Source organism: Bemisia tabaci, chromosome 9 (genome assembly GCF_918797505.1).
Source record: "Bemisia tabaci chromosome 9, PGI_BMITA_v3".
NCBI classification, from domain to species: domain Eukaryota; kingdom Metazoa; phylum Arthropoda; class Insecta; order Hemiptera; family Aleyrodidae; genus Bemisia; species Bemisia tabaci.
This window is the reverse complement of record NC_092801.1, coordinates 3,403,016-3,416,322: the sequence shown is the minus strand read 5'-3', so window position 1 is coordinate 3,416,322 and position 13,307 is coordinate 3,403,016. Positions and strand designations below refer to the sequence as shown.

Here is a 13,307-nt window from a genome sequence, read left to right as displayed (position 1 = left end):
CCCAAAATTGGATTTGGATCTAGAGGGCCATCGACCAAACTCTGAGGCAAAGATTAGTCTATCGCGTGAAAATAGAGACACTTCAGGACACACTTTTTTCTTTCTCAAATTTCTCAAAATATAATCTTCATTTTCTGTATGGTAACACAATATTGTTTAAAAACACAAAGACAATTTTTGGTAAGACCACACTCATTTGCGTAAAAAATTGAAACGTGTCCCGTTATTTTAAAAACAATTTTTTACGCAAGTGAGTGTGGTTTTACCAAAAATTATCTTTGTGTTTTCAAGGAACTTTAACTTGTGTAGGCCCCTAACGGTATTAAAAAAAAAAAAAAAAAAAAAAAAAACAAAAAAAAAAAAAACAACAATATTGGTTCGGATTGACTGGGTAACTAAAGCGTAAAGCGGCTAAGTGTTAAGGGTCGCGGGGATTTCAAGGCACTTCAAGTAGAAATCGTGCTCTTTAAGTAAGAATATCACATGATTGTGTGAAACGTGTATCAATAGACGTTTGCAAGTCCGTTCGTTTTACCATTTATGTCCCAGAAATCCTCATCTTAAGTAGGGTGTCTACTAAAACTGGCTGGCAAAAAGTAAGTAATTTTACAGTACTTCTTCGGTGCCTTTCAAAAATTTCAGTACCTCATAGGCAGAAAAAATGCAGTACTTGTTCGGTATCTTCGAGTTAATTGTTGATTTGAGTTCCTATTATTTAATTATCTCTCTTACCACTTGTTTACTTTTAATTCATCCATAAAAACTATCGATTAGCTACATACGATCCTAGCTTGAACACACTCAAACCATGCGGTCAAAACTGCAATGGCGGAAAAGGAAAACCGAAAAGGCCAGCGTGGAGGCTACTTCAATACTGCCTTTCTAAGGAAGAACGCCATATGGACATTCGAGAGTTGCCAAATTTCCTTGGATAAAATGTGTATTTTTGCGGAAAGTTATGAATATTTTTCCTTGAAATTTTCAGGAACTCCAGGCGAAATTACGAAAAAAAATTGGAGGAAAAAAATTCATAAGTTTACCAGGGGATTCTTGTTTTATCAAAGGAAATTTGGCAACGACTGAAGGTTCATGCGACGGTTTTCCTTAGCACGGCAGAATAATAATCTCCCATCGCACTGCTAAGGCGCAACGATACGACTATTCTTACTCTGCGAAATGCGTGAGGTATCACGCCACAATTGAAGGCGTTTTCGAAACTGCCAACTTTCGAAAACGGGATTCTCGTGCCGCAAAAAATGGTGGAATGACTGATCTCACGAGTTAGTGCAACAGTTATGCGCACATCTCCTTGTTTTCATTTTGTTTGTAGCTTTCGTTCCAGTTGATAATGAGTGCGTAATTTCCTCGGATGTGATTTTGTTCTAGTTAAGCTTTCCACACACATTTACGACCTGACTGGATCGAAATTCTTCCCAGCAGGCCGATCAATGAAAGTTTAAAGCAGCCAAATAAGATATCGATATGCGCCATATTGCATGGTCGGAGTGGATGATTGTCTTGTCTTATTGGTGCGTATGGTTTTTTTTTATTTTGCTGGTGAAAGTGTAGAGCTAGGAACTTTCTGCACTTCGGATTCAGACAAAAATTTCTTCGGATCCTTGACTTCGAGACTTAGAGGTTTCAAGAATTCAGCGGCGTGGCGTGCTTTGCGATATATCGATTGATACGCCATTCAAACCTATGGAAAAGGATCGATAAGCAGGGCGTTCGCAATGGACACCTTAGTGATCGATTCTTTACCATAGCTTCAAATGGCGATATATCGATAATCGATCCTTCACGCCACGCCACTGCAAGAATTTTTTACCAGGCTCGTCCCCTAACTTTTCCCTGATCTCCCCTGATTTTTAGGAGCTCGTTCCCTGATGAGAGACCGAAAATTTCCCCCACTGCCCCGGGATTTTCTGGGGGAAAAGAATTAAATTCTCCAGAGTTCCAGATTTGAATATCAATTTTAATTAATCTTTCAGCTATTTCTCTGGCGCGCATTCAAAATTGTAATTCCAAAAGCGTTCCTGATGTTTATTTTATCTAGTCAATGACAGCTTCTCCATTATTTTAATGATTTGAAGCTTCAAATGTGGCAATCAAGAAGTCAATAATAGCGGCTGAGGCGCAGTAACATTCGCTTTCATAACAATAAGTACTTAAAATTTCCTTACGACAATTCACTTGCCATAAAGAAACGAGGGGGGAGTCCAGGGGGGCCTGGCCCTCTTAGAACTGAAAATAGTATCATATGCCCCCCCCCCCCAAAAAAATAAAAGTTTTCCAGATGTTTTGAATGCAACAATTCGCAAGTATTTTGTGCTGATAGTAGGAAAAAAAAAGAGAACATAATTATTCCGCAGAAATTGATGGAATCATTCTTCATGGAAGCTTCAAAATGCGTCCGATTAGTCGTATAAATTCTAAAATTTCTCGAGGGATGCCCCTCGGACCCCCCCCCCCCCGCCGCCGCCGTGCTTTGGGCTCGGACCATAAAATTGGTACCAGGGCTCGAGAAGGGATGTGGCGAGCCTGCATGAAGGCTAGTTCCATTTAAATCTTCCGTCACATTCATACGGCGCAATAATACAACTATTTGAACTCTCCAGAATGCGTGAGGTATCACGCCGCATTTGAAGGCGTTTTCAAAACAGCCAAGCTCCGATACCCGGATTATCGTTTTGCATAGTTCATATTCTTTTATTATATTCCGTACCACTCGTTTATTTTTAATCCTCGCAGCAAAACCACCCATTTGTAAATACAATTCTAGCTGAAGCGCACTTCAGCTATGCATTCACCACTGCGAAAATTTCTCAGGAAATCGACAAGCCCAGCGTGCATGGAGGCTATCTCCATTTAAATCTTCCGTAACATTCTTACGGCGCAATGATACAACTATTTGAACTCTCCGGAATGCGTAAGGTATCACGCCGCATTTGAAGAGGTTTTCAAAACATCCAAATTCCGTTATCGGAATAATCGTTTTGCATAGTTCATATTATTTTGTTTCCATTTCTAACCACTTGTATAATTATAATCCTCCTTTAAAAACCACCCATTCGCTAAGTACAATTCTAGCTGAAGCGCACTTCAGCTATGCATTCACCACTGCAAAAGCGGGAGATTGCAATGGACAAACAGGAACAGGTAATAGACTGATTAACGGCATCCCACGAGAGACCCGATAGTTAGTCCATCATTTCCCCCCTTAGTCTATAGGAACCACCCATTACAACCAATAGGATAGCTTCATACTTCCTACGTCTCCTTCGTCCATCAATTTGAATAATCATCCTGCAGGGCACATTTTTCGGTCCGTTTATTTTTGTAAAAAGAAATCGACAGTTTGGAATTCGAGTTTTTGATTGGAAAGTGACTACTGCATCCCAAAGAGTAAGTTATGAGCGGTCGAGAGTAATTTTAAGCTGTCCAAGAGTGGAAAAATGAACTAGAGGTCGACAGTTTCGAAAATCGAAAATGGAAAGTTGAAACTCAAAGAGACCCTTTTTATCAAAACTCCACGTTTGGGTTTCAAACTGGAAACCATCGAAACTAAAGTTTGGCCTGAAATGTTTTGTTTGAGAAACAACCCTGAGGAGATGTCCCAAAATCTCAACTTCGAAATTCTCGCTCTCGTCCCATGGACGGTCACGTATATCATTGTCTCTCGGACAAAAGAACGAAAATGTACTTCGAAGTTGTCGAATTCACTCGAAAATCGAATAATTAAAAGAAAAATATCGAGCGTTTGGAGCTGAAAATCTCACTGATTCAGCCTCTGATAGGGTTCAAAAATCATCTACATTCCGGACAAAAATTATTTGGCTTATATTCTTTTGAAAGAGTTAGCTGCGGGCCGATTATTGAAATTGATAGACAAAGCGATAGACAAAGAAGACATAGGGGGTATAAAGCAATCCTATTGGTTGAAATAGGTGGTTCTCATAGACTAGGGGGAAAATGATAGACTAACTGTAGGATCTCTCGTGGGTTGCCGTTAGTTAGTCTATTACCTACCTCCTATGTCCATTGCCACCACCTGCTTCCACCAATAGGATCCCTCCAAATCCCTTTTGTCGTCTTTGTCTATAGCTTTGTCTATAAGTTTCAATAATCGGCCCGCTGCTAGAGTTACTTTTGTGACCTTGGAGTGAAGTTACGTTCCTTTATCTATAAAACGACGATAAAGGAAGGAAACAGTGGCGTGGCGTGAATTGCAATATATCGATTGTAATGCCGTTTAGACCTATGGAAAAGGATCGATAAACAGGGTGTTCGACTGTTCGCAGCGAACACCTTAATAATCGATTCTTTACCATAGGTTTAAATGGCATAACAATCGATAAATCGCAATTCACGCCACGCCACTGGAAGGAAATTATGCGAGATCCTACCTCCGTTTTCAGCTGGAAAGAGGATGAACTCGAGGCAGACTCCGACGTTTTTGAATGGTAACGCACCAATATTGGATCGAGTCTTTCCAACAGGACAACCGGATTTTTCCGCATGTTCGAATGTCGATCGCTGATTTCTTTATGAGTACCTGAAACGTAGGAAAGAAAGAGAAATTGACAGGTTAATATGGCACAACAAAAGTATAACTGGATTGCATTTTGCAAAAAGGAACCACTAGCATTGCAATGTTGCTAAGATTGTGCAACTTCTTTTGTCTTGGAGGAAAACCCCGATTATCCATTGATAGTTTCTATTTTACTCGCTAAAAACTGTAAATTTAAGACAAAAGTTACCATCTAAATTTCATAGTTTTTCACGATTTCCGCAATTTTATTGCAAAAGATGAAGTTGCACAATCTTAGCATCATTGCAATGCTAGTGGTTCCTTTTTGCAAAATGCAATCCAACTGAGATGTTGCATGTGTACGGAATTTGCGATTTGACTGTTGATTCTTGTGTAAAAGTTCGCGAGAAACACGATGGTGCCACTGGTTTTCTCTGAAATCAACTCCCAAGCTCAAAAAAAGCACTCAAGTTGAGGCCAAAATGGAGGGGATACCCCACGCTATCCTGAGAGTCCACCTCTACATCAAAACAAGCTCTCCATGCAAAGCTGGGGAGCAAATACATTGACAGGGCTGCCACTTTCTTTGGGGACTCTAAAACTGAAATCACGGCAACCCTGTCAATGTATTTGCTCCCTATCTTTGCATGGAGAGATTGTCTTGATGTAGAGGTGGACTCTTAGGATAGCGTGGGGTATCCCCTCCATTTTGGCCTCGACTTGAGAGCTTTTTTTGAGCTTGGGAGTTGATTTCAGAGAAAACCAGTGGCACCATCATGTTTCTCGCGAACTTTTACATAAGAATCAATAGTCAAATCGCAAATTCCTCACACATGCAACATCTCCATTGATTTTTCTAAACCGATTCAAATCAGTGGCATGGCGTGATTTGCGATAAATCGATGGATCTGCCATATGAACCCATTATGAAGGCGGATCGATGAACAGGATGTTCGCGACGAGAACCTTAAAAATCGATTCTTAGCCGATTTTCAAATAGGCAAATATCGATAATAATCGATCATTCACGCCTCGCCACTAATACTGCTAAAAATAACTGAAACACCACAACATATGTTCCCTTAAAAAATATCTCACTAAGAACTTGTTAAAATTTCAGAGATCAACTTATTAGAATAAGTAAAGCATCTGTTAAAAAAGTGCGGCAACCAGGGGAACTGAGGGATTTTTTCAAACGAGACCTGAATGAAACTTCATGATGAAGCAAGCATTCAGTGAAAGGTTTAGATCACATTCAAAGCTCGTTTTGTCAGTGCGATGCGTTGCAAAGGTTACATTTTCACCATTGAAAAATGCTATTATTTTGAAGTTCCTCGATTTGAAAATCAAAAGTTGATCAATTTCTATTTTCGGAGGCACAATAACATCACCGGATGCGGGATGCTACTCTGCCTCAGAAAATAAAAAAGGATCGACGGAGTGTGATTTTTCAACCGAGGAGCTTCCAAATACTGGCATTTTTTAATCGTGAAAATGTAAACTTTGCAACCCTGTATTGCCGCAACGAGCTTTGAACGCAAGCTCAAACTCTCACTGGATGATTGTCTCGTCATTAAATTTCTTTTCGGTCACATTTGAACGAAATCCCTGAGTTCCACCAAAATGGGGTGCAAAAAGGCCTTTTTTTCTTGACAAAAGTTCTGTGCTCCCCCTCCCCCCATTCTTCCGTGCCCTTCTTCCGCGGTATGGTAAAAGTTTAGGGTGGCTAGCAGAATTTCATTTCATCATTCCCTGACTTTTTCCCAACTTCTTGAAATGAAATCCCCTGACTTCTTTACGATGATGTAAAGGCACTAAATTAATGTTGTTAAATTAACAACGCGATAAGTTGGCCCGTCGCGGACCCGATGTTTACGTGGAATCCGGCTCAAAAAAATTCCCTGATCGTTGACGTAATTCCCTGAATTTTCCCGATCGAGTTGCATTCCCTAACTTTTCTCCGCGTTTCGGTCGCTAGCCACCCTTTAAAAACTCCGTATGGGCCTCCAGGCGTTGCCAAATCTCCTTTGATGAAAAATAATTTGCAGGGAGAACTTGAGTATGTTCTTCTTCCACTTTTTCAGGGAATTTCGTCCGCGAGTCAATTTACAGAATCTGAAAATTTCAAGGAATAATGGTCATACATTTTCTTAGAAAATAATATTTCATGTGGGGAAATTTGGCAACATCCAAGTACTCATACGCCGTTTTTCTTGGCGCGGCATCTTGTAGGCGTAGAACCAACTTTTCGTCGAATTCTAGAGTCCCTTTATACTGAGAGTCAAGACAAAGTGAATCCATCTCTGATTGGTTCCCGTATTTTAGGCCTTCACAGTGTCACAAACGAGAATGAAGATTACATTTTCACCGATTGCCAAGATTATAATCTGGAATGGACCAGGGAATTACGGGTTCGGCAAGGAACAAACGGAATAAGAGAAGGAACGGAGAAAGGAATTTGAGAATGGGCCGATCAAAGATTACAAAAAACCTTCAATTTCTGTAATCTTTATTCCCGTAGGTGACTCCATGAGGGGGTATTGTCTTGACTCTCGGTATAAAGGGCAGGGCCGGATTTACGTTTTTGGCGCCCTGTGCAGAAATTTTCGAGGCGCCCTCTCGCACGTCCCCCCCCCCCTCCACCCGCGCATTTCCCAACCCGACGGTCTTCTTTGGTTACTACGTGCTACCTCTAACTAAATACAAATTTTTTCGAGTGAGTGAATGATTCTTGGGCAGAAACCAAAACCAGGTACCCGTTCCTGTTACTGTTAACTACGAAACTAAGAGAAAGTTTGACCCTTAAAGTCTAGGGTCGTGTCATTTAAAAGATGGAACGCAATGAATTCATGGTTCCCCGATGTAATTTTGGAGAGTTTGGAAAAAAAAAAAACCAAAATTTGGCGCCCCTCAAAATCTGGCGCCCTGTGCAGCTGCACCGATGCACCATACTGCCGTGCTAAGGAAGAACGCCGTATGAACATTCGAGAGTTGCCACATTTCCTACGATAAAATGTTTATTTTTGAAGATATCTACGGATATTTTTCCTTGAAATTTTCAGGAAATTTAGGTGAAATTGCGAACAAAATTATCTGAAAAATTGGAGGAAAAACGTTTACAAATATTCCCGAAAATTTGTGATTTATTCAAGGAAATTTGGCAACGCCTGAAGGCTCATACGGCGTTTTTCCTTAGCACGGCAGCATAGGTAAATCCGGCCCTGATAAAGGGACTCTATCGAATTCAAGCGTGTGACTAAAACATACTGATAAATCGAATCTTAAATTGGACGTATTTCTACCAAAGAGACCTATGTGGCGATGAGAAATGTGGGGTGTGCTCTAGAAATGTGGATAAGAAGCAATGTGGTCAGTGGGCGTGGTTCCTTTTGAAGAATTGGCAAAGCGGGATACTGCATTCTATCAAAGAGACCTATGTGGAGCTGAGTGCGGAACTCATGAGCCGCGGGCATGGGAAGAGAGCCTTGTGCACAGGGCTCATGAGTTGAAGAGCCCCGACGACGACGTCGGACGTCTCACCCCCGCTTTTTCATTGCCGCTGACGTCACTGGCGCACAATTATTCTCATTCACTCTTACGCAAAGAGACTAACGAGCACACCCCATATTTCTCACTTCCACATAGGTCTCTTTGGTAGAAATACGTCCAATTGGCAAAGCGGGATACTGCATTCTATCAAAGAGACCTATGTGGAGCTGAGTGCGGAACTCATGAGCCGCGGGCATGGCAAGAGAGCCTTGTGCACAGGGCTCATGAGTTGAAGAGCCCCGACGACGACGTCGGACGTCTCACCCCCGCTTTTTTATTGCCGCTGACGTCACTGGCGCACAATTATTCTCATTCACTCTTACGCAAAGAGACTAACGAGCACACCCCATATTTCTCACTTCCACATAGGTCTCTTTGGTAGAAATACGTCCAATTGGCAAAGCGGGATACTGCATTCTATCAAAGAGACCTATGTGGAGCTGAGTGCGGAACTCATGAGCCGCGGGCATGGCAAGAGAGCCTTGTGCACAGGGCTCATGAGTTGAAGAGCCCCGACGACGACGTCGGACGTCTCACCCCCGCTTTTTTATTGCCGCTGACGTCACTGGCGCACAATTATTCTCATTCACTCTTACGCAAAGAGACTAACGAGCACACCCCATATTTCTCACTTCCACATAGGTCTCTTTGGTAGAAATACGTCCAATTGGCAAAGCGGGATACTGCATTCTATCAAAGAGACCTATGTGGAGCTGAGTGCGGAACTCATGAGCCGCGGGCATGGGAAGAGAGCCTTGTGCACAGGGCTCATGAGTTGAAGAGCCCCGACGACGACGTCGGACGTCTCACCCCCGCTTTTTCATTGCCGCTGACGTCACTGGCGCACAATTATTCTCATTCACTCTTACGCAAAGAGACTAACGAGCACACCCCATATTTCTCACTTCCACATAGGTCTCTTTGGTAGAAATACGTCCAATTGGCAAAGCGGGATACTGCATTCTATCAAAGAGACCTATGTGGAGCTGAGTGCGGAACTCATGAGCCGCGGGCATGGGAAGAGAGCCTTGTGCACAGGGCTCATGAGTTGAAGAGCCCCGACGACGACGTCGGACGTCTCACCCCCGCTTTTTCATTGCCGCTGACGTCACTGGCGCACAATTATTCTCATTCACTCTTACGCAAAGAGACTAACGAGCACACCCCATATTTCTCACTTCCACATAGGTCTCTTTGGTAGAAATACGTCCAATTGGCAAAGCGGGATACTGCATTCTATCAAAGAGACCTATGTGGAGCTGAGTGCGGAACTCATGAGCCGCGGGCATGGGAAGAGAGCCTTGTGCACAGGGCTCATGAGTTGAAGAGCCCCGACGACGACGTCGGACGTCTCACCCCCGCTTTTTCATTGCCGCTGACGTCACTGGCGCACAATTATTCTCATTCACTCTTACGCAAAGAGACTAACGAGCACACCCCATATTTCTCACTTCCACATAGGTCTCTTTGGTAGAAATACGTCCAATTGTCGGCGACTTACCGTCTTCTTTGGATTTGCCCGTGACCGTGACAGTCTCGCCCTGACGCTCGATTTCCGGTCTGGAATCGGACGGCTCGTTCGTCGAAGATCCGATGTCCGATTCTTGTTTCAGGACCAAACGAAGAATAGCGCTCTTGTTGACGAGTTCTGAAAAATATTACGAAAATCTTCAGAAAGGACCATCCACGGAGAAATGGACTTCTGCATTTGAACACATTTTTCAGGAAACCTCTTTTTGTTCCCATACGTGAATGATGGAAAATCCATTAAGTTGAATGGAGGAAAAATAGGCAGAGTTCGAACACTTGTACGACTTTTTTCCTTAGCCCGACAAATACGTCGTATCTGTGTAACGTTTTGCGATGAGAAACTCTTATTTTTGTTTCATCACAGAATAAACGTATTCAGGGTGTCCAGTTTTTTTTTTTTTGATTTTGGAAAATCCTGATGAAATCCCCATTTTGGATTGCTAAATCCTGATTTTTGGCGGAGAAAAATAAAAATTGCTGCATGAGCATAGAAAAAAGCAGAACTCGAATTAAAAGCTCGATAAGAAAATCCGATCGGACGGCCGACTTTTCTCAAATCCTGATTTTACGACCGATTTTTCCTCAATTCCTGATTGACCTTAAATCCTGCTAGAAACGGGAATAACTCTGATGCTAGACACCCTGGTATTTGTCGTAAATTTTCCTTTGCAAGTGAGCGCTTCCATAAATGAGTCAGAAATAATGTTCCCATTGCAAAATGAGGTCAACCTGTAAAATAACTTTTTCAGTGCATCAGTCCCTTCATATCATACATTGATAGCTTTTCCTTCATGTTTTGGATTTCAAATTTTTGACTTAGCTTTGGGACGACCTTTAGATGCGTTGCAGCGGCACTATCACCAGAAACGATGAAAAAAGCTTGAAATGTTGCTGTTGTACGCCTTTTTTATAAAAACAGCTCAACTTGGAAAGAAAGACAACTCCGTTCAACTGCGGAATTGGGTTAGGTTAGGGTTGAACGCACCTATTCTTTCTAAAATATTTATTTAGTCATTTTTTTTATTACAATTTTTTTTACATTGAAAAAATGAGTGGGAATTTTGTTTTTTCTGTAAAAACTCAAATCAAAGGTTAAGAACGTGCTTATTGCGCCATTAAAGGATCGAAAACAGTCGGATTTTTCGTCACGATTTTTTTTTGAGAACTCCATAGCATGCGATAAAAACATTTTTGATCCACGGAAAATTTTGAGCAGAATTCAGTTTAATTCGTTCACGGAAAAAATAGGGTAGTCGACACAACCAGCGGTTAGTTAAAAATGCGCCAGCTACCGTGCGGTAGTTAAGATAACTACCGCGGTGGAGGTCACAACTAACCAGTAGTTACATCAGCATCCATGGTTGTTGATGTGACTACCGGGTTAGTTGTGACCTCCACCGCGGTAGTTATCGTGACTACCGCACGGTAGCTGGCGCATTTTTAACTAGCCGCTGGTTGTGTCGACTACCCTATTTTTCCCGTGTTTTCTGGATTTTTTTTTTTTCTTTCATAACCGGACTTGGGTACTTTATGAAACAAACGATTCGGTTACCTGATTTCGGATTTTCACCTTCCTCTGCTTCCTCTATTTTTATACGCGACAGCAGTGACGAAGTCACGTATTTCCTTTCGAGAGGAGCAGATTCTCCTGGGTTGTCCCTGAAATCGGCGTCAGGTTCTTCTTCATAATCAACATGCGGTCCTTGAAAAGGTACCGGTGAGTTTTGCAGGTCGCTAGTGTGGTAGGTTCCATTGGTGAATAATGTGAGATCGAGTTTCTCCAGGAACACAACTGGTTGCTTTTGACGAAATTCGGATTTGACATGGAGCTTGGTACCTTGTCCGAGATCTGCAACACCAGCAATGTGATTCGTTTTAAAAGAATGCTTTATTCGGCTTCAGACCTCTCGTTAGTTTACGATAGGACTGCATTTTGCAATTTGGAACTATAAATTTTGGCTCTTCTGGAAAAACACTTATGTGCACAGGGAAATTAATGGCACATACGTTGTTTTTGAACCGGGCTGGAATTTATAGTTCCAAATTGCAAAATGAAGTCCAATAAATGGACAGCGTTAAACAGAAAGGAACCGAGCCACATCGGCTATTGCCAAATTTAATTGGGCTATTTAATTTTTTACGTGAAGACGGTTGTGGGGTTTCCTTGCAAATTTCAGTGAATTTTCTCCATAGTGCGAAGCAAATTCCTAAAAATTTTCAAAGGAATCCGCACAACCGTTCTGTCTCGAAAAATTAAATTACCCAGTTAAATTTGGCAATAGCTGACGTGACTTACCTCCTTTCTACTGAACGCGGTCCAAATGAAACTCGTAAAATAAATACACTTCGGTTGTGCGGGTCAAAACCATTTACTTCGATTGCTGAGACTCATGTTGACTCCTTTTTAGGAAGGCTTTTCGTTTGGAGAAAAACGAGTGAATGTTCTATCCTACATTCACACCGAAAATAAACATCGGAATTTCTTGTTAAAAATTCATGTAAACTTGACTTACTAACTGCAATTATGTACGCACATAAGAGCCGCTTTCTCAGCATTCCTTGCAAACCTGACCTGCAATTATGTCAAAATGTATAATGTATACTATTACGACTTGTTATTTCTTTGCCAAATTTACTATTTTACTTTATTTTACTTTTATTTCGTTCTTGTTACTCTCTACTCGTCTATATTACTTTTATTTCTGTAATTTAATATTCTTCAGTTCTTAAAAAACAACTATTTTCACATACAAACTCCACAAGGGCATAATCTATGTTGTTAATGTGTATAAGTAACGAGAGGGCTCTGCCCCTGGCCGCTGCGTGGCCTAACCCTGGGCCCGAAGGCCACTTCGGTGCCAGTGAAATCGTCGAAATCGCCCGTTGGCGGCCAATGAGCCAATAATTTAAATTGAATAACAAAACGTTGTTTCAAAGAAAAATTTTCCGCCAAACAGCATTCTTAATGATTTTCTCCTTACTCTCAATTTTGATTCCTTTTTTGGAAGTCGACCTTGACAGGGCCACATATAGCTGTCCATGACTAAAAAAAGGCCCCTGAAAATAACCTACTCTGTTGAAACTCTGATCTTTGAACTCCCTTCCTCCCTCCTGCCCATCGACTGTCTTACTCTCCTTCCTCACCCCATCCATCGAGCGTCTTAAAAATGCTTTTATTAGAATAGAGAGGATTTTTAATAGGCTCACTGACAATATCTAAATGACTCGATAAGGTCTGATGTAAGCAACTATAGACCGCCTTCGAGAATGGTTTGATGTATCGTTTGGTTCAAAACAATAGAACATAACCCCAACCAAAACTATTAGGATTTAAGTTGGAAAAGCTGAAAATGAGAAAATTCCTAACATTCACTTTGCATTGGCATTTGGTGCTCAAAAGAATAAAAAAAATCTGTTACAATAGACCCGCTCCCTCTGATTTCTGAATTGACGTTTGAGGCTATGTTTATGTTTTGAACCGATCGATATCGATACAATCTCACCCGTTTAATGTATCGAATATGATCTATTATACCGTTAAGTTTACAGCAGGTGATCATCACCCTTACAAAAAAAAAAAAAAAAAAAAAACAACTGACTGGAGTAAAACTGAATGCGACTTAAGCTCGCTTTCCCGGAAAGAGTTTTCGTATTGTAGGGACTCGTTCTTTTTATTCTTTCTTTTTTACAGAAATCT

The 13,307-nt window shown here is 41.5% G+C and overlaps 1 protein-coding gene across 1 annotated transcript in view; it reads right to left on the bottom strand.

The window, feature by feature from the left end:
• Positions 1-13,307, bottom strand: part of LOC109044082 (uncharacterized) — a 70,019-nt gene that overhangs the window by 10,541 nt on the left and 46,171 nt on the right. Inside the window, exons 3-5 of the mRNA XM_072304572.1 lie at positions 11,163-11,459; positions 9,582-9,728; positions 4,407-4,555 (exon numbers count right to left, since the gene is read on the bottom strand). Of these exons, the coding sequence (XP_072160673.1) occupies positions 4,407-4,555; positions 9,582-9,728; positions 11,163-11,459 (593 nt within the window). The remainder of the gene's footprint in view (positions 1-4,406; positions 4,556-9,581; positions 9,729-11,162; positions 11,460-13,307) is intronic.